The 25029-nt window shown below is 39.3% G+C and overlaps 1 protein-coding gene, 1 non-coding gene and 1 pseudogene across 5 annotated transcripts in view; 2 read left to right on the top strand and 1 right to left on the bottom strand.

Moving 5' to 3' along the window:
• The window catches only part of PPM1L (protein phosphatase, Mg2+/Mn2+ dependent 1L), a 448415-nt gene that overhangs the window by 191120 nt on the left and 232266 nt on the right, over window positions 1-25029 (top strand). Inside the window, exon 1 of one of the 4 annotated variants that reach the window (XM_064585767.1) lies at window positions 5604-5857. The exons of the other annotated variants lie outside the window; for them this stretch is intronic. Coding sequence (XP_064441837.1) covers window positions 5816-5857 — 42 coding nt within the window. The 5' untranslated portion in view covers window positions 5604-5815. Of the gene's footprint in view, window positions 1-5603; window positions 5858-25029 lie in introns of those variants that run through there. 4 annotated transcript variants of the gene reach the window in all.
• On the top strand, window positions 10413-18495 carry LOC129045376 (obg-like ATPase 1; annotated as a pseudogene).
• Window positions 21101-21173, bottom strand: TRNAR-CCU (transfer RNA arginine (anticodon CCU)). Its single transcript has one exon. It is a non-coding gene; the product is annotated as a tRNA-Arg (tRNA).

Below are 25029 nucleotides of genomic sequence, written 5' to 3'. Positions count from 1 at the left end.
GTCCATTGACAAATGAATGGATAAAGAAGATATATACACAATGGAATATTATGCAGCCATCAAAAGGAATGAAATCTTGCCATCCATTTGCAATGACGTGGAGGGAACTGGAGGGTATTATGCTGAGTAAAATAAATCAATCAGAGAAAGACATGTATCATATGATCTCACTGATATGAGGAATTCTTAATCTCAGGAAACAAACTGAGGGTTGCTGGAGTGGTGGGGGGTGGGAGGGATGGGGTAGCTGGGTGATAGACATTGGGGAGGGTATGTGCTATGGTGAATGCTGTGAATTGTGTAAGACTGTTGAATCACAGACCTGTACCTCTGAAACAAATAATACATTAAATGTTAAAAAAAAAAAAAAAGAAGAAGATAGCAGGAAGGGAAAAATGAAGGGGGGGATATCAGAGGGGGAGACAAACCATGAGAGACTATGGACTCTGAGAAACAAACTGAAGGTTCTAGGGGCGTGGGGTGTGGGGGATGGGTTAGCCTGGTGATGGGTATTAAAGAGGGCACGTATTGAATGGAACGCTTATATGCAAACAATGAATCAAAAACTAATGATGTAATGTATGGTGATTAACATAATGTAATAAAATAAAATAAATAAAATAAAAAGCTGCACAAAAAAAAAAAGAGAGAGAGAGAGAGAGAGAGAATGGCAAAATTCCCTCCGTGAATTAACTGCAAGATTCCTAGATTTTTCAGAAAGCCTACACAGGTGAATGGAAGACACTGGCTGCCCAGCTGGTCTGGCTGCAGCATTAAAGCAAATCCTGGGGATAACTCAACACTCAGTGGAAAATATGCATAGGAGAAATTTAGGGTGCTACTCAGAAGCTAAATCAGGAATAATACAAAGAGCTGGGTTTTTTTGTTTGTTTGTCTCCCCCAGCCCCGGTAGGCAGGCATATACTTATTTTACTTCTTTCCTGTATGGTGTCGTTAATCTAGGCCTCATTCCTTGGCAGGACCAACCCTTTCCAGCATCTGATAATTTGTTTAATCAAAGTTATATTTTTTTTCAGTAAAAATTTCAGAAATTGAAAACTTATCCCATACTTTGAAGAAACCACTGGTAAATTTTGCACAAATATTAATTTCCATGTCAAGAAAAAATGAAAATAGTATGGCGGATAAATTTAGATAAGATACATTCTTCTATATAATCCTTTCTAATACATACTTTATGGGTTCCCTAAGGTGACTGTTTTCTCACTGAAAAAAAACCCTCTTCTAATGATTTCACTGCTATTATTTCTTTATTTAGCTATTTAATTATGCACGACAATTGATGGATGGAGAACAGTTTTTCAAATTAAGCTCTGACCCTTCATATTCAAAGGTATTTTCCCTTCTCTGCCTTAAGAGATCTTTTTTGAGTTTATGTAATATTTAATCTTTAAAAATATTTGAGAGACTCAGCATAGGGATTGTTAAATGTAATTTAAATAACCTCTTTATGAAAGAGAGGACAATTGTTTTTGCTGAATTATAAATGTTATTGTATAATTTCAAGCTTTCAGAGATTCTAATATCTCGCAGCTCAACAACCCCTCTTTGAAAGTCAGAATGCCCGAGAGCATCCCATTTCCATGTCTAAAATTAGAAATGGCATGCAGGGACTCCAGGCATTTTACCAGACATAGTAATGATATGTTTTCTCTTTTTGTTAAAACTTGAAGAAAAAAAATCAACCAGGTAGCTCTCTACAAAATAAGTAGTCTGTCTTTCTTTGGACAGTCCTTCTGTCCATTTATTTGATTTGAGAATCGGTTGTTGCTGTGTATCTATGATGTGTTCCTTACCACTGCCCAGTTTTTGATTTAGGATTTTCTTTCTCCTAATAAAATCTGTGAGGTCATACAAATGTTCTTCTTTCTGTATTTTGTTTATGGACAACTATATTTGTGAAATACACCTCTGCCAAATTTAAGCCAAGTGTTATAGATATCTTGGAGGGTCTTCTGTAAGTGCTCTGTTTGCCATGCATGGGGCTTTGCCTTGTGACTTTAAATAGATACCAACTGCTAGAGCGGGTGCAGAGAATTCACATTTGTGGTTGGCCCTTAAATTATTTGACAACTGATCATCATGTGTAAGGAATCTGCTTCCTCCCTTACATTTGGGACATTGACCTTGGGGAGGAGATTGGGGTAGGGCCCAAATGGAAGAAGCAAAATCCTCTCTGGGGAGGATGACATTCTCCTGGCATCTGGCTTTTCCACCCTGTCCAGTCAAGCTGCCCTGCTTGGGCAGCTGGCTGTGTTCCCAGCCTACAGAGGATCACTGCCCAGGGCCTAGCGCCCTAGCTCAGTTTGGCAGATTATCCGTGATTTTTTTATTACTCCCTCTGCACTCCAGTGGCATATGTAATTCAAATCTGACTGTAATTTATATCACCTTGAAGCCTAATAAGTGTAGTCTTTACCTACATCTTTTTTTTTTTTTAAGATTTTATTTATTTATTTAACAGAGAGAGAGATAGCGAGAGCAGGAACACAAGCAGAGGAGTGGGAGAGGGAGAAGCAGGCTTCCCGCGGAGCAGGGAGCCCGATGCGGGGCTCCATCCCAGGACCTGGGATCATGACTTGAGCCGAAGGCAGCCGCTTAACGACTGAGCCACCCAGGCGCACCTACCTACATCTTATTATTTGCCAGATTGTTTTTTCTCCCTACAGTTAAAAGTCAGGAGGTCCTGTATGAAATCTGAGAAATGAAAAAGTAGGGGCCTAATTTCAGAACAGTGGTCCCTTGACTAGCAGTACTGTGGGGGTAAAGCTTTGTGCTGGTGGACTTGTCAGATTGCTGTCTGCAACACTGCAGTTCAATTTCACATTTGAAAACATAGTGAAATCTAAATTGGACACTACCCCCTTCTTCCCTTTAAAATCCTTCAGTAAGGTGTGCCTGGGTGGCTCAGTGGGTGGAGCATGTGACTCTTGATCTCAGAGGTGTAAGTTCGAGTCCCTGCTGGGTGTAGAGATGGCTTGCAAATAAAATCTTTTTAAAAAAAGAATCAGGGGCGCCTGGGTGGCTCAGTTGGTTAAATGACTGCCTTCGGCTCAGGTCATGATCCTGGAGTCCCGGGATCGAGTCCCGCATTGGGCTCCCTGCTTGGCAGGGAGTCTGCTTCTCCCTCTGACCCTCCTCCCTCTCATGCTCTCTGTCTCTCATTCTCTCTCTCTCAAATAAATAAATAAAATCTTTAAAATAAATAAATAAATAAATAAATAAATAAATAAATAAATAAAGAATCAAATTCCTCAGTAATTTTTCATTATGTAATGAAAAGGTATAGCCCATACCTGAAGCCCATAGGTAGTATCTGGCCTGTAAACTTGTTTATTTGTCCTGCTCAGCATTTAAAAACCTGTAAATTTCACATAAGGACCAGATTCTCAGCATCCCTTGAAAATCTGGAAGATGTGTCAATATTGAACCTTTATTCTCACATTAGCTGGAGCTAAGAAGAAACAGCCCCCCACCCCTTGGGTTCGGCAGTCTGCCATACCAACTGTTGCCGTACACTCTGAGTACTTGGTCCATTTACATTATCCATTGGGCCCTCTAGGCACCCTGGAAAACCCCTCCAACCTCATTGCCTTCTTGTATTCACATCCTTCTCCACTTTACCTGTAAAAAAAAACAATTTGCAGAACACTAAGGAGAGGATAATCCTCCCCAGCTTCTGGGCGTTTGCAGATTCTAGTCTTTCTTCTTGTGATGCCTCTCCCTACTTTCTCCTCCTGATAGACTCTTCCTTAGCCTTCAAGACCCAGCTCCCTCTCTGCCGGTTTGTGTTAGATGCCCCTCCCCCAGGCTCCCTTTACTGTTCTCTGTGCCTTGGTCATAGCACTTAGCACACTGCGTGACAACTGTTGAGTTACATGTCTTTCTCTCCCTTAGACTGAGGGCCTTGAAGGCAGAGTCTGTCTTATACCTTTTCTTTTACTCAGTCAGTCACAATTCTTGGCTCATGGTAAGCTTGCAGTCCAGTATTATTAACTGATAGGTTTAACATTGTGTAAGGCTGTGGCTTCTCTACCTTAGCTGTACAGTGGAATCACCTGGACAGCTCTAAACAATCTCAGTATCCATGCTTCACCCCAGACCAATTACATCCGAATCTGAGAGTGGGGTCAGGAATTAGTAGTTTTTAATGGTTCCATAGGTGGTTCCAATGTGCAGCCAAAGTTGAGAGCCACTGGTCTAAGATGTTTGACTAGGGTAATCTAAAAAAATTTGCCATGATTTTAGTTTGGGATTAGACCATTTCTTGATGATTTTATGGGAGTCCGCCTGGGATGAACATTTTTACTTAACTTTGGCAGCACATGGGCATTTACATAAGTAGGAATCTATTTTCAAGAAATCAGTTTCTCTTACAACCGTCAAATAATTTTGCAAGCTATAATGGTGATGGATAGCTAATCAGCAATGTCATGTGCAGTACATTAACAGCTTTTTATAATTTTGGTAGTTTATGTTGTATAGCCATGTGCCATTTTCCACGTTGCTGCATTTTGATTTAAAATTCAAGTGAATTATTTTTCAGTCACTCTATAAATTAGCTCAGGCATTTGTTGAGTTTCCAGTACCAACTGCTTCTCTTTTCTGCATATTCTTTTTTGTTTTATATTGGAACTGCTAGTTGGAAAATAGACAAAGCCAAAACATTAATTGGTGTCGTGTGGAAAACACACTTGGGATAAAAGCCATTTTAACTTGGTGAAAGCTATCACCAGCTGCATTGTCTAGTAATTAAATGATCAGTCCTGAGCTCATGATTAGTTTGGAGAGAGTTCAGCAAAAAAAAGAAAGAAAATAGTGAAAGAATTGAGGAAACATTTATGACTTGGGATTGTCTTTATGTTGGAGAAGAATAGACTGAGGCAAAAGAATTTCTGTATGGACACTTTTTTTTTGTGGATGGTAATTTTTGTTTCCCCTGAGAATGAGGTAGTAGGCATTTAGTTTAAAAGTAAGGGAGTTTTAGGGATTTATGTCTAAAGAATCATTTCTTGTTCATAAAGACTCTTAGATAGTGGTATTAACTGTGTGATCTCTTTTTTAGGAGATTTTTATGAAGATTGACTACTATCTGTCTGACCAGAGAACTTCTTGAGATTTCTTTCATCTCTATGATTAGAAAATCTCTTCCAATTAATCTTTTGTATCTGAAGCAAATATCTTTTTTCAAACTTCCCATTTATCTACTGGGAAAGCTGATTTATCTAAATTGACTCTAGCAATAGTACCTTATTGCAGTAGTATTTTAGCTTTTCTAAAAATTTTCTGCTTACTTCACTCTTATTTTCCTCTTTGGGCTAACAGAGGCTAGGAGGGAGGGATCTGGGTTGTTCTGACTTCTCTTCACAGGGATTCTCCTCCTCATGGGAAGAGGTTGGGGAGATGCTGGGCTTCGGGAGGGATGCAAGAGCTGTCTGGGGAGCCCTGGCCAGGAGCTGTGGCCTCATTTTCCAGCTCCACCCCTTGACCCCAACTGGCTCATTCCCAGGCCCCGAGCAATAGCATGACTTGTCCTGGAGCATCACAGAGCAGAGAAGGGGACTGATTAATCACCTAGTCATCCTGGCACACTTAGCTGGATCTCTCTTCAGTCATAGCCTAGTGAATCAGGGGTTGAATTTTGAAATCCTGGCTCCCCCAGCCCATCTTTATAGAGCAGTTCCTTCTTTCTGGAGAGGAGAGGAAGGTTGCCATTGGAGGCATTTTCTGCTTCCTGGACACCTGTCCTTCTGTGGACTGCTTCTGCTGCTAGCTGCCTTCCCTTCTGCCTCACATGACCCAGGACTGGCTTCACACGTTTGCCTGGATGACTCAGGTAAAGAAGTGGCAGGGCAGTAGCCCACAGAAGGGCGAGAGTGCTGGCCTCAAGGGCAGGGGAGGGATGCCAGCTCCTAATATCGGTGTGCCTGGCACCAGTGTTCTTCCCAGAATCTGCTCCCGAGGCCCAGCTCTGCCAGCACGAGGCTGATATGTTTGGAAATACAAAATTTTGATTTAATTCTGGCAACAATAGTTCTTTTTTCTTGATTTTGCTTAGATTAGTATCCTGATCCCCTCTGTTCCTTTGATTGTAGAGATCTGGCCTTCTGTGAAAGTTATCAACATGACAAGATGGAAAGGAGAGTTGATTGTATTTGCCATGGCCCTGAAGTAAAAAATTGCCAGTTCTATCTAATAACCTCCGCCTCTACTTCCTCTTCTTTACCACATCACGTTTCTAATCTGAAGACTCAACTTTAGTTCCTGGACCAATCTGGAGCCAAGATGGACAGTATCTTTCTTAACAGCTTCAGCCTCAGTCAGTGGAGTCCAGGTTACCTGGAGTCAAGACAGGTGACCCCCCCGGATGTCCATGGTGCCAGCTGAGTCCCAGCTCTCCCATGTCCTTACCTGGTGCCCTGGTTTCTAGCTGCATGTTCACAGTGCTGGGCCTTGGGAACTGACCTTGGGAAGATTGTTGGTGCCAAGTAGGATGTCATTTGCTCCTATGGCACTTGCGTCCTGGCTTGTTCTTGCCATCTCTCTCCTGGGATGGTAGATTCCTGGCCTGAGCTTGGAGACCTGCTGCTTACCAATACTACTTGCCTGTTTAACTCCTCCTGAATGTTGTTTACTCCATACTCTCTTTTGGTATTTTTCCTGTGGGTGACAAAGAATGATGGAATGAAAGGGCAGGTTTGATCCCAGACAGACTCAGTTCAAATGCCAGCCCTGGCACTTCCTACTTGTGTGATCTTGAGTAAGTTTCTCTCTGAGGCTCAGTTTTTCCATCTGTAAAATGGGGGTACTAATTCCTATCTTACAAGTTAATGATGATTATATCATATACTGTATGTAAAATGCCTAGCACATTTACATGTCCTTAGGAGGAACTTACATCTGATTCCTTTCCTTTCTCTGCTTGGTGTCTTAATCATGACTGAAATTGCCATGCCCTTTGTACACAAGGAAGCACTTTCCTTGTTTGACTGTGCCATGTTACAGGCTTTTTTAGTCACTTTCTCCAGTCTTTGTTTATCTGTGTTAGTAGGTCTTAGGCCAGCTCTTTTTCCTGACTGCCCTGGGTTTCATGGGAGGGGATTATGCAATTGGACAAAGGGAGCAAAATCCAGGAAGGGAGCATTTTAATTGCTCTCACTCTTGTTCCATTTTGCTAGCTGTTCCTGTGATTAAAATTGGCCTGTATTTATTTACCTGTAGAATGGGCTACGTAGTTCTGCACGCAGGCTTATGAGATAAGGTACCAATCTTTGGAATCTGTTGCCTTCTGGCTTCCAACTTGTTTAGCTTAACAGTGAAAATAACATTTGTTGTTGTTAAATTGGTCCCTAGTGGCCATCTTCTGCTTCCACTCTGTAGCTACCAAGTAGCTGGGCATGAATCAGCAGAGTTGAAAATACTTTAACCAGAAACACTTGGACCTGGCACTAGGGTTGTATTGCCTGGACCAAGGCAGAGGTTAGTCAGCCAACTGACAGGGCACAGGACTAGAGTATGCTTTATGGAGGGCCTGAGAGCAAATCCTGGATGCAAGTTCAGTATCTAAGACAATTAAGGAGGTTATAAATTGTGCATTATTTTGCCTTGCATCTCAAAATCTGAATGTCATTTGAAATGCATTTCATTATGTGCTCTAGTGTTGATGAACTGGATCCAGTTTGCAACATCTGTTAGGTTGACTTGATGATTATTGTAAGTTGCAGGGAGTGTTCAAAAGCCTGTTTTACAAGTGTCATAAAGTGAATGGAAAATATTTTCTATAATTTTAAATAGCAGAACCCCAGAAGCCTTTGATCATACTGAAAGAGCCCATGGTCAGTTCAAATCTACCTGTGTTTCTGTTCATTATGTTGTGGCCCTCTGAAATAGTTTTAATTAGACTGCAGAAAGAATTGATTTTCAGTGACAGATTAATGCCTAACTTGGAATAGGCAAAGGCATGGATATAGAAAGAAGACATAAATGAAATAAATGCAGGATAACTTCTAAAACTACTCCAGTGAAGGAGTTTAAGTAAGGGACCACTACTTCTTTACACTTAGTAATGCAATGTATATGAAGTGACTAGATTGAGTACTGATTCTCTCCTGGCTTCCTCTTTCCTCCCCATCTGGAAGCAAAAAGCACATTTGTAAATTAAGACATTGAGTCAGTGACACAGTTCTCATCCATCAGAATCACTGAGCTTTGCTTGGGCCCTGTGTTCTAACACAGGGCTCAGCACAGTGGGCCATGGCTGGTTTTTGTGTAACCTCAGGAGCTAAGAATGGTTTTTATGTTTTGGAAGGGTTGTAAGAGAAAACAAAAATGAGTATTCGGCATAGCTTGCAAAGCCTAAAATATTCACCTTTTTTTTTTTTTTTTTTTTTACAGAAAAGGTTTGTCAACCCGTTTTAATATAAGATCTTTCTCTTTATGAGCTTAAATTGGACTTTCTAAACTATCCCTCTGGGAAGCTAAGCACAGAGCAGGAGTGGAAAAGGTGTGGGCTTCCAAGCTGAATGGACCTGGTTCTGCATCTTGTCTGTGTGGCTTCTACCTGAGAACCTCAGGAGAAGTTACTTTATTTCTCTAAAGCCTCAGCTTCTTCAGAGTTTCATGGTTGTGACTCTGTTCCTTGCACTTATAGGATGATAGCAAATGATAATTCTTGATCATTTGTAAAGCCTATCAAGAGCTGTAGAAGAATTGCCACAGGCTCATCTGCAAATTGGCAAAGAGGATATGCTGGGCACTTGGTTGGCACTGAGCAGGCCTCATCTTATCACTTCAATCCCAGAGCAGGTTCCCCTGGGCCGTGGTACTGCTGTGGTTCCTCCGGAGCTGGCCCTTGCTTCAGACCTTGATGAGGACACTTTTTTCTAGCTCACTGTTCTGATGCTTTCAGTGCTCCTCAGCTGCCCGAAGATAGTCGTGTCTTCGAGTGTAAGTCCTGGGCACTTAATCCAAATACATGTGAACATGTGCACCTTTGATTTGACGCCAAGAACTATGCTTTCTCCCCTCTCCTCTTCTTCCTTAAAGACAGTGTGTGCATTAACAGGGTCAAAAAGAATTTGATCCTTCTTAATTGTCCCTTTCCTAAGTTGTCACTGTGATTTCCAAGTGACTTCAGGCAAGGGATTTAAACTGTTGTTTCTTTTTCTTTCTAAATAAAGCAAAATACACAACATCTCTGCTTTATACCAGGAGGACTCAGAAGCATGTGTTCTGGGGTGAGAGCACCTGGGCTAAAGTTGTGGGTATGGTTTTAGAAAAAGTCTCCTTTACACTTGCTGTTTTGAAATGGTTGGGGCTGAGAGGTTCTCCAGCTTTGTAGTTATGCACTGCTTAATTTTCCAAGGGAAAGCTTGACAGATTGTTCCTATGGACCCCCACCCTCAACCTATGAGATTCTGAGCAGTGTGTGCGAAGACCAGGCTGTTCTCCTCTTCCTGGAAGGGGAGGGCTGCGGGGCAAGCCTGGCCTCATAGCAGTGCTTGGTATGTGACCTCAGCAACGGGGCTGCTTGCCAGGATTTCTACACTGAGTACAGATAGCAAATGCTGAATTAGGGCTCTGCACCTCTAAGCACATGGCTGCATTTAGCAGGAAGTGAAGAAACCCAAATGTGAGCAGGTCCTTGCCAACCTTGGAAGAAAGTAGATGATGTTTATAATGCCTCTTATTCATGTAACATTTCCCCATTAAGGATAGAAGGCTTTATTAAGGTATTACTTACGTATTCTGTGAGGGTATTTCTTTTGTCTCCCTCTGTATTATCAATAAATAGTTTTTTTTTGTTGTTGTTTAAGGGCCAAATGGCTCTTCTGAACTGGCCTGAGAAACCCAAGTTTTCTGGATGTGAAAATCAATTTTATATACTTAATGCCATTGAACTGTATAAATAAAAATAGTTGAGAGCAAATTTCATGTTATGTATGTTTTATCACTTTAAAAAATCTATTTTAAATTATCAAAATTTATTTTTATTTTTTTAAAGATTTTTATTTATCTGTCAGAGAGAGAGAGAGAGAGCACAGCAGGGGGAGTGGCGTGGCAGAGGGAGAAGCAGGCTCTGACTGAGCAGGGAGCCCCGTGCAGGACTCGATCTCAGGACACTGGGATCATGACCTGAGCCGAAGGCAGACGCTTAACCAACTGAACCACCCAGGAATCCCTCAAAATTTAGTTTGAAAGAAATTATTAAATAGCAGTTATCTCTTGGTATTTTTTCTTCGGCTTTTTTTTTCTTTTACATTTTCCAAGTTTCTTATTGTTGTTTTTCAATAATATACATTGAAGTGGGTTTTTTTAGCACTGTTCTACGAATACTAACAAGTACTCCTTATCTCTTCATACTTTTTAAAATTAATTAATTTAAAGATTTATTTATTTATTTTAGAGAGTGTGAGAGCTTGCGAGTGCAAGCAGGGGGAAGGGCAGGGGGAGAGGGAAAGGGAGAGAGAATCTCAAGCAGACTCCACACTGAGGGCGGAGCCCATGCGGGTCTCGATCTCATGACCCTGGATCATGACCTGAGCTGAAATCAAGAGTGGGACGCTTAATCGACTGTGACATCCAGGCACCCCTCTCCTCATACTTCTAGAGCAAATTTAGCCCATTGGTTTAGCTTCATGCATACATTTAAGACAAATGTTTATTTTGAAATTCAAAAATATTTTTCTTTAATAATCCCTGTCTGAGAGATTCAGAAGTGAAGGGAATGATTTTGATTCATTGGAACTATCTGCACACAGTGTATATCTCCTTTTGCTAGAAAGCAATAATTTTTGAAAACTTGACATGCAGATCTCTACATCTGAAACAAAGTGGGACCGTAGTTTAGTTTACACATTTGGGAAACTTTGTTTATAGATACATAGAAAAGGATTTGTCATTTAAAAACAGCAACTGGCAAGATATATTAACTTGCTTAGACCAAAAAGAGTTAAATAAGGAAATATTTGGAAGGAGTAAGGGAGGATGGGAAGTTAGCTCACAACCTTCTATCAGGAAGTTGCCCCTTTTCTCCTCCCTAATGTCTCATTGCTCCCCCTCCTCTTTGGATCTGTGTCTTCATGCCTGTCTGGGGCCTGGTGGGGTCTGAGGAATAGATCTGCCTCCGAGTAGGTTCAGCCCAGAGCCCAGGGCAGGGCAGATGACACAGAGTGATTGAGAGGTGCTGCCCCCATGACTGCCCCACACGTGGCTTCTCTGCCTTTCTTTTCGTTTCTGCACAGTCACATTTTGTCCATCCTTAGGACCTGGCTCAAATGTTCTCACATGAGGCTATTTCTAATTCTTCCACTCCAACATAGGTGCTCTCTGCTTTCTGTCAGTTGTCTGAGCACCACTTCTTCCAAACCCTTTTGCAGAGCAGCAGATCGATGTTCATTGAAAATAGCACTGGCCCAACAAGTCTGGGATTCCCTGCATGGCAGAACTGCCTCTTGTAGAGTCCTGGGTGCTCATTTGCATAGTAAATGTTCTGAGAAACCTGTTTAATCCAGTGTTTAAAAAAAACAAACAAGGGTGCCTGGGTGGCTCAGTTGGTTAAGCGACTGCCTTCGGCTCAGGTCATGATCCTGGAGTCCCGGGATCGAGTCCCGCATTGGGCTCCCTGCTCAGCGGGGGGTCTGCTTCTCCCTCTAATCCTCTTCCCTCTCGTGCTCTCTGTCTCTCATTCTCTCTCAAATAAATAAATAAAATCTTAAAAAACAAACAAACAAACAAAAACCCAAGAAATTTTGATTACAGAACTTTTCCAGGAACAATCATTGACATTTTGAGGAAGGTCCGAGTGGTCCATAGTTGGTGCTTAGTAATAAGTATTCTTCCAACGAATAAGTGTCCTCATAATATAATATTTAATATTCTACCATTAGAAATTATTCCCAGGGGCTGTGCAGGGAGCAGCAGATTTCTGGGATATACAGTTACAAAGAGAAGGGGAAGGGTGAAGAATGCAGAGAGGGAGCTTTGCTAAAATAAACAAACATTTTACGTTTTGCCTAGGGCAGGACTCTGAATGAGGATTCACATTCGATCCAGTGGACAGATATGGGAGCAATGAAAGGTTATAAATGTTTTGGGTCCTTTTTTTTTCTAGGAAGTTTAGTGTGCTTAACTATATGCCAAAAACTGAAAGGAAGAGAAATCCTAAATATAAACACTACTCCTCAGTTACTGAGAAGTCATCTTTCTCTCCTCTGTTTTTTTGCATTCTTACAAAGATACAGAATACATATGGTCTGGCCTTTTGCATAGAGCCCCCAATTTTGCTTTCAACTCAGGAAGAGATAGAGGAAAGAGGATAACTTTAAAAATACCTGGATTTCAATTAAACTGATTCTTCCTTCTTAGGAGTAAAAAGTATGAGGGCTAAGGAGAAAGGAGTGAATTCTATGTATGTATGTGTGTGATCTATCTGCGATCAACAGCAATTTCATTTTTAGGTGAAACCCATAGACCTCAGATTGGGGCTTTAAATATTTGTGAGTACAGTGAGAATTGTTTGTTATATTTCATTTCCGTGAAAAACAGAACGTTTTATGAAATGGGAAAGGAAATTCATTTTCCTTCGAAGATGTAAATCCAGCCTAAGAGGAAAATGCAGTTGAAATGTGAAATTTATGAAAAGCAAAGAAAGTATGTTTTTTAACCCAACAAATTACAGACTCTGTAAAGATAAACTGTCTTTGATTTGTTGTGGGGAGGGGGAGAAGAGAATATTAAAAATTTCCCAAGATTCCTGACCACCACCGCCGCGCCGTCATGCGTGCTGCTTGGCGGAGGGGCCGGGCCTGTGCTTTCTCCTTCTTCCTCCCTGCCTCCTGTTGCAGGCAGGATCCGTCTCCCGCTGCCGCTGGGACCTCGTGTCATCGCCCGCCCTGAGCACGATGCTCCCCAAAAAGGGAGGTGATGGAATTAAACCACCCCCAATCATTGGAAGATTTGGAACCTGCTTGAAAATTGGTATTGTTGGATTGCCAAATGTTGGGAAGTCTACCTTCTTCAGTGTATTAACCAATAGTCAGGCTTCAGCAGAAAACTTCCCATTCTGCACTTTTGGTCCTAATGAGAGCAGAGTACCTGCGCCAGATGAAAGGTTTGACTTTCTTTGCCAGTACCACAAACCAGCAAGCAAATTCCTGCCTTTCTAAATGTAGTGGATATTGCTGGCCTTGTGAAAGGAGCTCACAATGGTCAAGGCTTGGGAAATGACTTTTTATCTCATATCAGTGCCTGTGATGGAATCTTTCATCTAACATGTGCTTTTGAAGATGATGATATCACGCGTGTTGAAGGAAGTGTAGATCCTATTCGAGATAGAGAAATAATACACGAATAACTTCAACTCAAAGATGAGGAAATGATTGGGCCCATTATAGATAAACTAGAAAAAGTGGCTGTGAGAGGAGGAGATAAAAAATTAAAACCTGAATATGATATAATGTGCAAAGTCAAATCCTGGGTTATAGATCAGAAGAAACCTGTTCGTTTCTATCATGATTGGAATGACAAAGAGATTGAAGGGTTGAATAAACACTTATTTTTGGCTTCAAAACCAATGGTCTACTTGGTTAATCTTTCTGAAAAAGACTACATTAGAAAGAAAAACAAATGGTTGATAAAAATTAAAGAGTGGGTAGACAAGTATGACCCAGGTGCCTTGGTCATTCCTTTTAGTGGGGCCTTGGAACTCAAGTTGCAAGAATTGAGTGCTGAAGAGAGACAGAAGTATCTGAAAGCAAACATGACACAAAGCGCTTTGCCAAAGATCATTAAGGCTGGGTTTGCAGCACTCCAACTAGAATACTTTTTCACTGCAGGCCCAGATGAAGTACGTGCATGGACCACCAGCAAAGGAACGAAGGCTCCTCAAGCTGCAGGAGAGATTCACACAGATTTTGAAAAAGGATTCATTATGGCTGAAGTAATGAAATACGAAGATTTTTAAGAGGAAGGTTCTGAAAATGCGGTCAAGGCTGCTGGAAAGTATAGACAACAAGGCAGAAATTATATTGTTGAAGATGGAGATATTATCTTCTTCAAATTTAATACACCTCAGCAACCGAAGAAGTAATACATTTTAGTTATTGTTCAGATAAATGTACAACTTCCAAAAATGGATATGATTTTTTTAAATCAACATTTCTGAAAACTGAGGGGAAAATAAAGTTGGGGAATGGGAATCTTCTAAAAACAGAATTATTTTTATTTTAAAATTAAAATACTGTGTACCGCCAATGAAATGCAAGTTCACCGAATGTGAACAGCTTTGCTTTTCATGTGATTAAGACCCTACTCCAAATTGTAGATGTTTTTTGGGAACCTAAATATTACTCTCATGGTACTTCCATTAATCTCCATCATGTATTCCAAGCCTGACACATTTGACAGTGAGGACAATGTGGCTTATTCCTTTTTGAATCTACAGATAATGCATGTTTTACAGTACTCCAGATGTCTACACAATAAAACATTTGACAAAAAAAAATTTTTTTTCCTAAGATTCCTTTATTTTGTATTGAGTTCTTTTCCATGTGATATTTATCTATACTGGAGGAAAACCCAGGGCTCTGTCTAGCTTTGGATGAGATATAGGGGCAAATCTAGAAAACTATACTGAGAGGTGTTATATTCATGCTACTTCTGTATTCCTGAATAAGTGGGCAGCAAGGCATACTCTTCATCCTCAGTGAGGCCTCCATCATTAGATATGGGAGCTTGTATGGCCTCACTCCTGATTTTTGTCTTAGGATTGCAACGGGAAGCTTGGATACATGGTTATTCCACAGGTAAGATCTCCTTCCTTCCATTTTCCATTGTTATGTCTGAGTCTTTCTTTCTTTCTTTTTTTCCCCCCAAGTTTTTATTTATTTATTTAAGTAATCTTTACACCCCAAGACCAAGAGTCACATACTCTTCTACTGTGCCGGACAGGCACCCCATGTCTGAGTCTTTCTTATTGGTAACTATTGACTAGAACAATGGTCAGTCTTTTTAGTACTTAGAATAACTGCAGATTGGAAATTCCTGTTGGTGCCATTGGCATAGAGAAGAAGGTGAAAAAGAAGTATAAGAAAGTGGTAGAAAAGAAGAAAAGTTATGAAGAGAAAAATAGGAGGAGAGAAAGAGAATAAAAAGGAAGTTGTAAATGTGAGTTGGATCTACCAGTCATTTCTTGATCTCACACCTGCATGGGCACCTTCAATCTGTGAGCTGTGAGGATATATCTGAAGTGGAAGGGCTCCCAATCCCAGTGGCAGAATGGAATATAAGATTATATGTGCCCCCCCCCAAAAAAGATTATGTGCCAGACTAAGGAGTTTGAAGAGTCATTGAAGGTCTTTGGACAAGTGAATGTTATAATAAAATTGAAGCACTGATTGCTGTCAGAGGTTGATGGGCGAAGTGGATGAGAAGAGGGGCAAGATTTGTTAAGATGTGAGGTGAGGAAAGCTTGAACTCACCAACACCTAGAGCAGTGGTGTTGGTGAGTAGACAGGAGGGGATGGCTATGAAGACAAGAAATTCTAAGATGGAGGTGACAGTAATTGGATGTGTATGATAGCCAGACATCTGGATTTTTACATAGCACATGTTTACAAGTATCTGTCTTCAAACTGTAGAAATGTTTGACAAATCCCAATATTTTAATATTCAAAATATTTTTTCTTTAATTGCTTTGCTTTCGTGGTGGCACTTTTCTTTTTCTTCCAGTTTTGTAGATCATTTCCTGATTTTGTCTCCATAAGTAAAGATTTCAGTACTTTAATGGCTGAAGGAGACAGAGAGGCAGAGGTGACTAAAGATCTGCGTCTTAGGAGCTGAGAGAGCTGTGGTACCATTGATGAAGACAGAGAAGTTGAGAACAGGAGCTGGTTTGGTTGTGGGGTGAGGGTGGTTTGGAAGAGGGTAAGTTCAGTTTTGGACATATTTAGATTGAGGAGACAGTTGACCAGATAAGGATCTGTTATTGGCTATAACCTGAATGGATTGTGGGAACAGGGACTGGAAGTAGAGATCTGAGAATCAATTATGTGGAGCTGTTGGTTAAAACTGTGGAATGCAGTCTGTTTATCAAGGGATAGTTAGCAGATGGAGGAAAAAGGATAATTTAAAGAGAGGTAGAATTGTAGTATGAGAGAACCAGAAATGCACAAGTCAGGGAAGCTCAAGGAGCAAAGACTTTGAAGAAAAAGTTTAAAATTGCCAGGTGCTGCAAAGATATCAAAGCGAACTCAGCACACCAGGTTTGTCAAGAAGTTTGGAAATCTTTAAGAGCAGTATCAAACACAAAGGAAAGGTTATGGAGCAAAGACAAAACTGCAGCTTAAGAAAGGTTGGTGGTGAAGTTGAGACCAATATAACCTTAAGGAGAATAGGACATGTTTTGTATGAAATTAGTGCCTTACTCAAGATTGCGCAGACCATGTATTTGTTTGAAAGCCTTTGTCTAGTATTTGCGACACAGTTCTAGTAAACTGAAATGCCTTTGATCTGGTGTCCAGCTGAGTTATTGAGTCACTGCCCTACATTTCTTTCAGTTCCTTACCCCATTTTAGTAGCATTCCTAGTACACCAAAATACTGACTAATCAATTGACAGTTTTTTAAATTCTGAAAAATAATATAGCCCACAGAAAAATGTAGCAGTCATCCTATTAAAAATCTGATTCTCCTTATCTTTCAACTGCCGTTGGTCTTTTCAGCCCACTTTTCTTCTGCCATCATTTTGTGGTATCTTCTGATATGTTTTGGGATAAGCAAAAACAAGCCTTCCTTTGTTTTACTTGTGCATGGTAACTTCTAACTTCTGTTAGCCCTGTCTCTTTTTGTGTGCTGCCAGAAATCTTGCCTTGATATTTATGATTTGGTCAAAAGTGATGGATATATAGCTGTTTAACTACCTGGGTGGCAAAGTTGAACAGTAGATGAAAAGAAATTCAGGAGTATAAACTGAGTATCCTTATTATGGTAGAAGGTAGTGCTGAGTCTGAAGTGATATTGTGAGTCCAAGAGTACCAACCCTGTCTTTAATAAGTTTGACTTCAGGCAAATTGCTTAATATCAGTTGGCCTAAATTTTTTCTTTTACATCGTAACACAAACATTTTTAAAATTAAAACACATTTTTGTAAGGTATGCTGAGATATGTGGATTAGTGATATTACATAGTCTCATTGAATATAGCATAAGAAACTGAGTAGTTCAAGTCATAAGAATCACTTGGTGGAGGTCTAGACTGTACATTTAAGTTTTCATTCAGATTCCAGCATTGTTGAAGGCAAGACGTTTTTGCTTTCCAAAATTCACTTCCCATTATCATTGAACGTGCAGTAGGGAAGGCCATATGACAGATACAGTGATAGGGACAGGAGCAGTTAACATTTGCTGAACATTTATTTTGCCATATATTGATCATTCCTTCAACAAATACTTATTGATCACCTACTGTGTGTCAGGTGGTATTCTGGGTGCTGGGGATATAATAATGAAAAAATTCTTGCGCTCTTGGAGCTTACGTTTTAGAAAAAGTAACTAACTGGTAGTAAACAAAATAAGTTTCACTGCCTAACATACTGTAAATTTTAGGGATTACTTTTGTTAATTGTCTTTCTTTATCTACTAGCATGTAAGATCCATGAGGGAAGGTAGATTAGCCTGGAGAGCTAGATTGACACCATTATTATTTTTTTAAATGGACCTTAGGTATATAGAATTAGATTGATCATAATCTTTGCTTCTGACAAACTGCATCATTGGTCATTTTAGTTTTTTTTATGTACTAATAACGTAAGGAATACCTGTGAACCTATCACCAATGCCAAGAACTAGAACATTGACACTAATTTAGATCTATTAGGTAGGTTCTATTTGTGTCTTATTTTGAAGGACTTTTTCTCTCATTATTATTAAAAAAAATTTAATTCCAGTATAGCTAACACAGTCTTATATTAGCTTCAGGTGTACCATGTAGTGATTCAACAATTCTATACGTTAATTGGTGCTCATCATGATAAGTGTATTCTTAATCCCCTTCACCTGTTTCACCTATCCCCCCACCTATCTCCTCTCTGTTAACTCTCAGTTTGTTAAGAGTCTGATTCTTGGGGCGCCTGGGTGGCTCAGTCATTAAGTGTCTGCCTTCAGCTCAGGTCATGATCCCAGGGTCCTGGGATGGAGCCCCACATCAGGCTCCCTTCTCCGTGGGAAGCCTGCTTCTCCCTCTCCCGCTCCCCCTGCTTGTGTTCCCTCTCTTGCTGTGTCTCTCTCTGTCAAATAAATACATTAAAAAAAAAGTCTTTAGGGCGCCTGGGTGGCTCAGTTGGTTAAGCGACTGCCTTCGGCTCAGGTCATGATCCTGGAGTCCCGGGATCGAGTCCCGCATTGGGCTCCCTGCCTGGCAGGGAGTCTGCTTCTCCCCCTCCCGCTCCCCCCTCTTGTGCTCTTTCTCTCTCTCACTCTCTCACTCAAATAAATAAATAAAATCTTTTAAAAAAAAATCTTTAAAAAAAAAAGAGTCTGCTTCTTGGTTTCTCTCTCTCTTTTTTAGATTTATTTATTTATTAGAGAGAGAGAGAGTGCATGAGTGAGCAGCAGGAGGGGCAGAGTGAGAGGGAGAGGGAGAGTACTCAAGCAGACTCCCTGCAGAGCACGGAGCCCAGTGCGGGGCTGGATCCCAGGACCCCAAGATCATGACCTGAGCCGAAATCAAGAGTTGGCCACTTGACTGACTGAGCCACTCAGGTGCCCCTGGTTTGTCTCTTTTTGTTTGTTTGTTTCTTAAATTCCACATATGAGTGAAATCATATGGTATTTGTCTTTCTCTGAGTTATTTTACTTAGCATTATACCCTCTAGATCGACCAATGTTGTTGCAGATGGCAAAATTTCATTCTTTTTTATGGCTGAGTAATATTCCAATATGTATATACCACATCTTCTTTATCCATTCATCTGTTGATGGACACTTGGGTGCTTCCATAATTTGGCTATTGTAAATAATGCTGCAATAAACATAGGGGTGCATATATCTCTTTGAGTTAATATTTTCATATTCTTTGGGTAAATACTCAGTATTGGAATTACTGGATCATATGGTAATTAATTTTTAATTTTTTGAAAGGAACCTCCATACTGTTTCTTACAGTGGCTGCATCAGTTTGCATTGGTTCATGAGAGTTCCTTTTTTTCCACATCCTCGCCAACACTTGTTTCTTGTGTTTTTGATTTTAGCCATTCTGACAGGTAGTGCATTTCCTGATAATGAGTGATGTTGAGCATCATTTCATGTGTCTGTTAGCCACCTGTATGTTGAAGTGACTTTTCCTAAAGCAGGCAGTGGGGACAATATGGAGTCCAGAGAGGAGGTGCACAGGGAATGAAGTGAGGTGACCAGGTCAAGGTGAAGGATGATGAGGCATAACCTGAGCAGTGACAGTGGAATGAAGAACTGCATGGGGTTGGATTTAAGAGAAAATGCATTATTGCACTGCTATTGTGGCACAGAGTTATTATTCACTAACTGTTCACACGTGTTTAGATAAGGTTCATGATGATGAAATCACCCTTGGTTTTATTTGCTTTCATACTTTCAACATCTAGTGCTACAAAGCTAGAGAGTCTCAGAATTTTTATATGGGATTTAAATTTTTATTATAAGATATTTAAGACATAAAAAGATGTGCAAAAGGTGTAAAATTTAATGCATTAGACTCCCATATTCATACTTTCTAGTGTAAGAAATTAAATATATTAGCTCCTGTATTCTGCTCCTTGATTTTATTTCTCTTTTCAACCTCAGTAGTAACTTCACTATTTAAATTGGCTGTGTATCATTCTTTTAAAAAAAACCAAACAAACCCAAAACTATATATGTTTGTATCTCTAAGAAATTTATAGTATCATTTTGTATGGTCTTAAACTTTATATGTATGGTATTCTGCTGTATATATTTTTTTGCAGCTCTATTTAGCTGAGTTATTTATGAGATTCATTCATGTTGATGCAGGTAGCATTGGTTCACTCCTTTTCACTGCTGTTCATTGTGTGGCTATATCATGATTCATTTATCTCTTTTCCTGTTAATGGACATTTCAATGTTTTCTATGTTTTGGTACTATAAACAATGTTGCTATGTAAATTTTTGTACATGTTTCTTTTTATACACATATAAGAGGTTTTTTTTTTTTTAAAGATTTTATTTATTTGAGAGAGAGAGAGCGAGAGAGAGTGAGCGTGAGCAGGAGGAGGGGCAGAGGGAGAGGGAGAAGGACAAGCAGACTCCCCGCTGAGCAGGGAGCCTGGCGCTGGGGTCCATCCCAGGACTCTGAGATCATGACCTGAGCTGAAGTCAGATGCTTAACCGACTGAGCCACCTAGGCGCCCCTGTACATGTATGAGAGTTTTTAGGATATATTGGTAGGAGTGGAATTGCTAGGTGGTAGGATATGCACACTTTATACTTTACTAGATATTACTAAATTGTTCTCCAAATGGCTTGTACCAATCTACACTTTCATCAGTGTGCATTGCAGAGAGTGTTCTTGAACTTGACAGATGGGAAGTGAGCCTATATTTTGTAGACTAGTGCTAGTATAGACAGGGGCAAGGCAGTACTTGATGTAGGAGAACCACCTCCCAAAGTACACACTTTTCCTCCCTCTGTTTCTATCTAGGTTTTGACCCAGTGGTGTGTATGTGTTCTTGGTACTGGGAACTGGGAACTTTAATTATAAAAAGTCCTTACTTGGTGAGCCTTACTTGCTCTTTGAGAACCTTCAAGTTGGTGGCTAGTTGATTTAATGCTTATACCATCTCTAAAGCTATTATAACCCCTCATTTTAATTTGTTTTGTTTATTGGTGAATTTCCCCAATTCGAATCATTTGTTTTTTCTTTATTTCTGCAGTTAAAAAATGGAAATATATTAGGATTCTTACCTCCAGTGTTATTGTCATATACTGTCTGAAACAGTGGATTGCAGTTTTATATGTAACCTTAAAATGTTTTTTGCTTAGCTGGCATTTTAAAGATAGGATTTTTTTTTTTTTTTTTTTAAGTAAGCTGTACCCCCAGCATGGGGCTTGAACTCACGACCCTGAGATCAGGAGTCACATGCTCTACCGACTAAGCCAGCCAGGTGCCCCTAGATAAGAATGTTTTAATATAATAAAACTATAATAGATAATTAGATTTCTTTGATAAATTTTAGTTTAAAACAGTACAGCTAAGAGTCCTGGAAGAGATATAGGATTCAGCCTTGTCAACTCTGCTAGGTTAGTTAAGTCTCATTCCTTTGCTTTCCAGCTCCCCAAATTTTGTTATTGTCTTTTCTTTTCATTATATTTGTGGGGTTCTTTCTTTATTTTGAATCCCATTACATTCTAGTAGGATTTTGAGAGAGTACAAAACTAAATATGAATTCAGCAGGCCTTCTTTTAATGGTAGTGGTATTATTATTTATGGAGCCCTTACTATGTGTTAGGTACTGCTCTAAATATATTACCTATGTAATTGTATTTAACTCTCTTGATAGCTTTAGGAGTAAAGAGGCAAAGGTGGAATCAGAACTGACATTTTCTGGTGGCCAAGACTGTGTTCTTCCCACCATGCCACATAGCCTTTAGGCTTTTTATTATAATTTGAAAAAGATTTATAATACAGTGTGTATGTGTTTATTTTTTGTACTTTTTTTTTTTTTTGTAACAGTGTTAATTATATGCTATTTAAGATTTTGGAGAAATCACCCAACACAATTGTCATTCTTTTAAAATCTTTTCATTGTAGCTTTTCTTTACAAAAGCTGACCTCTTGGCAGATCATCAAATGAGATATTCTTTATATGAAGAAATTAGTGTTCTTTTAATGAACATAATGAAGTATTTCCAGGATTCTTGGATCTAAAAGACTCAGAACTCTTATCATTTAAATAAACTAAAATAATTCTTATCTTCTCTGTTAGTAATTGCTTTTTGTTACAGGACATCTGCCATGATTAGGGTCCCCCCAAAGGAAAAATTTCCTAGGGATATTTTATATCTATTAGATATTTTATATCTATTTCATATTTATCTACACACATATGTGTGCGTATATGTGTATATATATATGTGTGTGTATATATATATGTATATATATATATATATATATAAAATCTATGGATATGTTTATGTATAACAAGAGTGTTTCTGGGTCCAAAAATTTTGGTTTGTGAATTTAGTATTTAATGCTTTAGGTTCCTCAGGTTCCTTAAAAGTCTCTCTTTTTAAAAAATTGCCTACTTGTTTTCCATAAGTAAACTTCATTCCTAACTTTATTTATTTATTTAAGATTTATTTATTTATTTGAGGGGGACGGGCAGAGGAGAGAGAGTCTTAAGCAGACTCCATGTGGAGCTCATTGTGGGGCTCGATCTCACCACCTGAGATCACGATCTGAGCCGAAACCAAGAGTTGGATGCTTAACTGACTGAGCTACCCAGGCGGCCCCCTTCCTAACTTTATTGATCATAATGATAGTAATTACCTATGAGCAATATAGACTGGAAGGCGTATTTCAATTTGAAATGTGGTCAAATAGAAATTACCCGAGTGCAAGTGATAATTTATGTAGTCCCACAATGGTGAAAATGTTTTAGTAGTAATGAAAGCTAACATGCACCAGATCTAACAATGTTGAAATGGCTGGGCTGTCCATAGATACTCTGCTACAATTATTGAACAAATAGCTGAAGTATATATTATGTTTAAGACACTATCCCAGGCCTATAGTGCATAAAATTGAATCCAAAATTGAGAAGAGTTGAATTAGAATATCTAAAAGGAAGAATATTCAACAAAGGACTGTGTTTAAGAAAAAGAACATGATTTCATTCTTTTTTATGGCTGAGTAATATTCCATTTTCTCTCTCTCCTTATATATATATACATATGTATGGAGTGAGTAATATTCCATTCTCTCTCTCTCTCCTATGATTTTGATGGTTTTCTGTCTCACATTTAGGTCTTTCATCCATTTTGAATTTATTTTTGTGTATGGTGCAAGAAAGAATACACACACACACACACACACACCACATCTTCTTTATCCATTCATCAGTTGATGGACATTTGGGCTCTTTCCATAATTTGGCTATTGTTGATAGTGCTGCTGTAAACATTGGGGTGCATGTACCCCTTGAATCAGTTTTTTTGCATCCTTTGGGTAAATACTTAGTAGTGGAATTGCTGGATCATAGGGTAGTTCTATTTTTAACTTTTTGAAGAACTTCCATACTGTTTTCCAGAGTGGCTGTACCAGTTTGCATTCCTATCAACAGTACAAGACAGTTCCCCTTTCTCTGCATCCTCACCAACATCTGTTGTTCCTGTGTTGTTTTTAGCCATTCTGACTGGTGTGAGGTGGTATCTCATTGTAGTTTTGATTTGTATTTCCCTGATGATGAATGATGTTGAGCATCTTTTCATGTGTCTGTTAGCCATGTGTATGTCTTCTTTGGAAAAATGTCTATTCATGTCTTCTGCCCATTTCTTAACTGGATTATTTGTTTTTTTGGGTGTTGAGTTTGATAAGTTCTCTATATATTTTGGATACTAACCCTTTATCAGATATGTCATTTGCAAATATCTTCTCCCATTCCATAAGTTGCCTTTTAGTTTTGTTGATTGTTTCTTTTGCTATGCAGAAGATTTTATCTTGGTGAAGTCCCAGTAGTTTATTTTTGCTTTTGTTTCCCTTGCCTCAGGAGACATATCTAGTAAGAAGTTGCTATGGCTGATGTCCAAGGGGTTACTGTCTGTGTTCTCCCCTACGATTTTGATGGTTTTCTGTCTCACATTTAGGTCTTTCATCCATTTTGAATTTATTTTTGTGTATGGTGCAAGAAAGTGGTCCAGTTTCATTCTTTGGCATGTTGCAATGATGTCAATGGAGGTAGGAGTACTATGCTACGTGAAATCAGTCAGTCAGAGCAAGGCAAATACCATATGATTTCACTCATGTGGTATTTAAGAAACAAAACGAATGAACATGGAGGGAAGAAAAAAGAGAGGCAAAGCAAGAAACAGACTCTTTTTTTTTTAAGATTTTATTTATTTATTTGTCAGAGAGAGAGAGAGAGAGAGCACAAGCAGGGGGAGGGGCAGAAGGAGAAGCAGACGTCCCACTGAGCAAGGAGCCCGATGTGGGACTCAATCTCAGGATCATGACCTGAGCTGAAGGCAGATGCTTAACCGACTGAGCCACCCAGGTGTCCCATAAGAAACAGACTCTTAACTATGGAGAACAAACTGAGGGTTACTGGAGAGCAGATGGGTGGGGGGATGGATTAATTGGGTGCTGGGTATTAAGTAGGGCACTAGTTGTAATGAGCACTGGGTGTTTTTGTAAGTGGTAAATCACTTAAATTCTGCACCTGAAACTAATATTATACTGTATGTTAACTAATAGGAATTTAAATAAAAATTTAGAGGAAAAAGAGAACATGAGCTCAAAAGGGGAAAACATACACACAAAAACTATGAGATAAAAGGAATATGAAAAGTGAATTTTAGAAGACAAAGAAAGTAAAAAAAAAAGTCACTACTCATAAGATTGAAACTGTCTTCTGTTATCTCAAGAGAAACAAAAAGCCCGATTTACATAAATTAGTATGCATCATTTGTACAAGCTCTGTATGCCTGGAAGGTTGCCAGCATCGCCTTTGGTGAGACAAAGTTCAGGGGAGTTCTATTTAAAAGAAACCAGTTGATGTTGTTTTCTGTTCTTTATCTAGTTGTTTACTGCCTTTGATTTTTCTTAATGCTCTTCTTGATTACAGATGGCTAGAGTAGTGAGGGAGTTTTAAAAAATGGTTAATGTATCATATATTAATAGGAAATAAGGCTCTTAATCTGTTGTGCAAATGTATAAATGATTATACTTTTGATCTTCATATATAATGATTCATCTTTCTAATGTTCATCATTCATTTTCTTTTTTTAAATTTTTTTTTAAAGAT

Source organism: Mirounga angustirostris, unplaced genomic scaffold, assembly GCF_029215605.1.
Source record: "Mirounga angustirostris isolate CCGP_5_RB_7025 unplaced genomic scaffold, mMirAng1.0.hap1 SCAF_1, whole genome shotgun sequence".
Taxonomy (NCBI): Eukaryota; Metazoa; Chordata; class Mammalia; order Carnivora; family Phocidae; genus Mirounga; species Mirounga angustirostris.
Note: the sequence above shows the minus strand (reverse complement) of the source record. Positions and strands in the feature narration are given on the sequence as shown.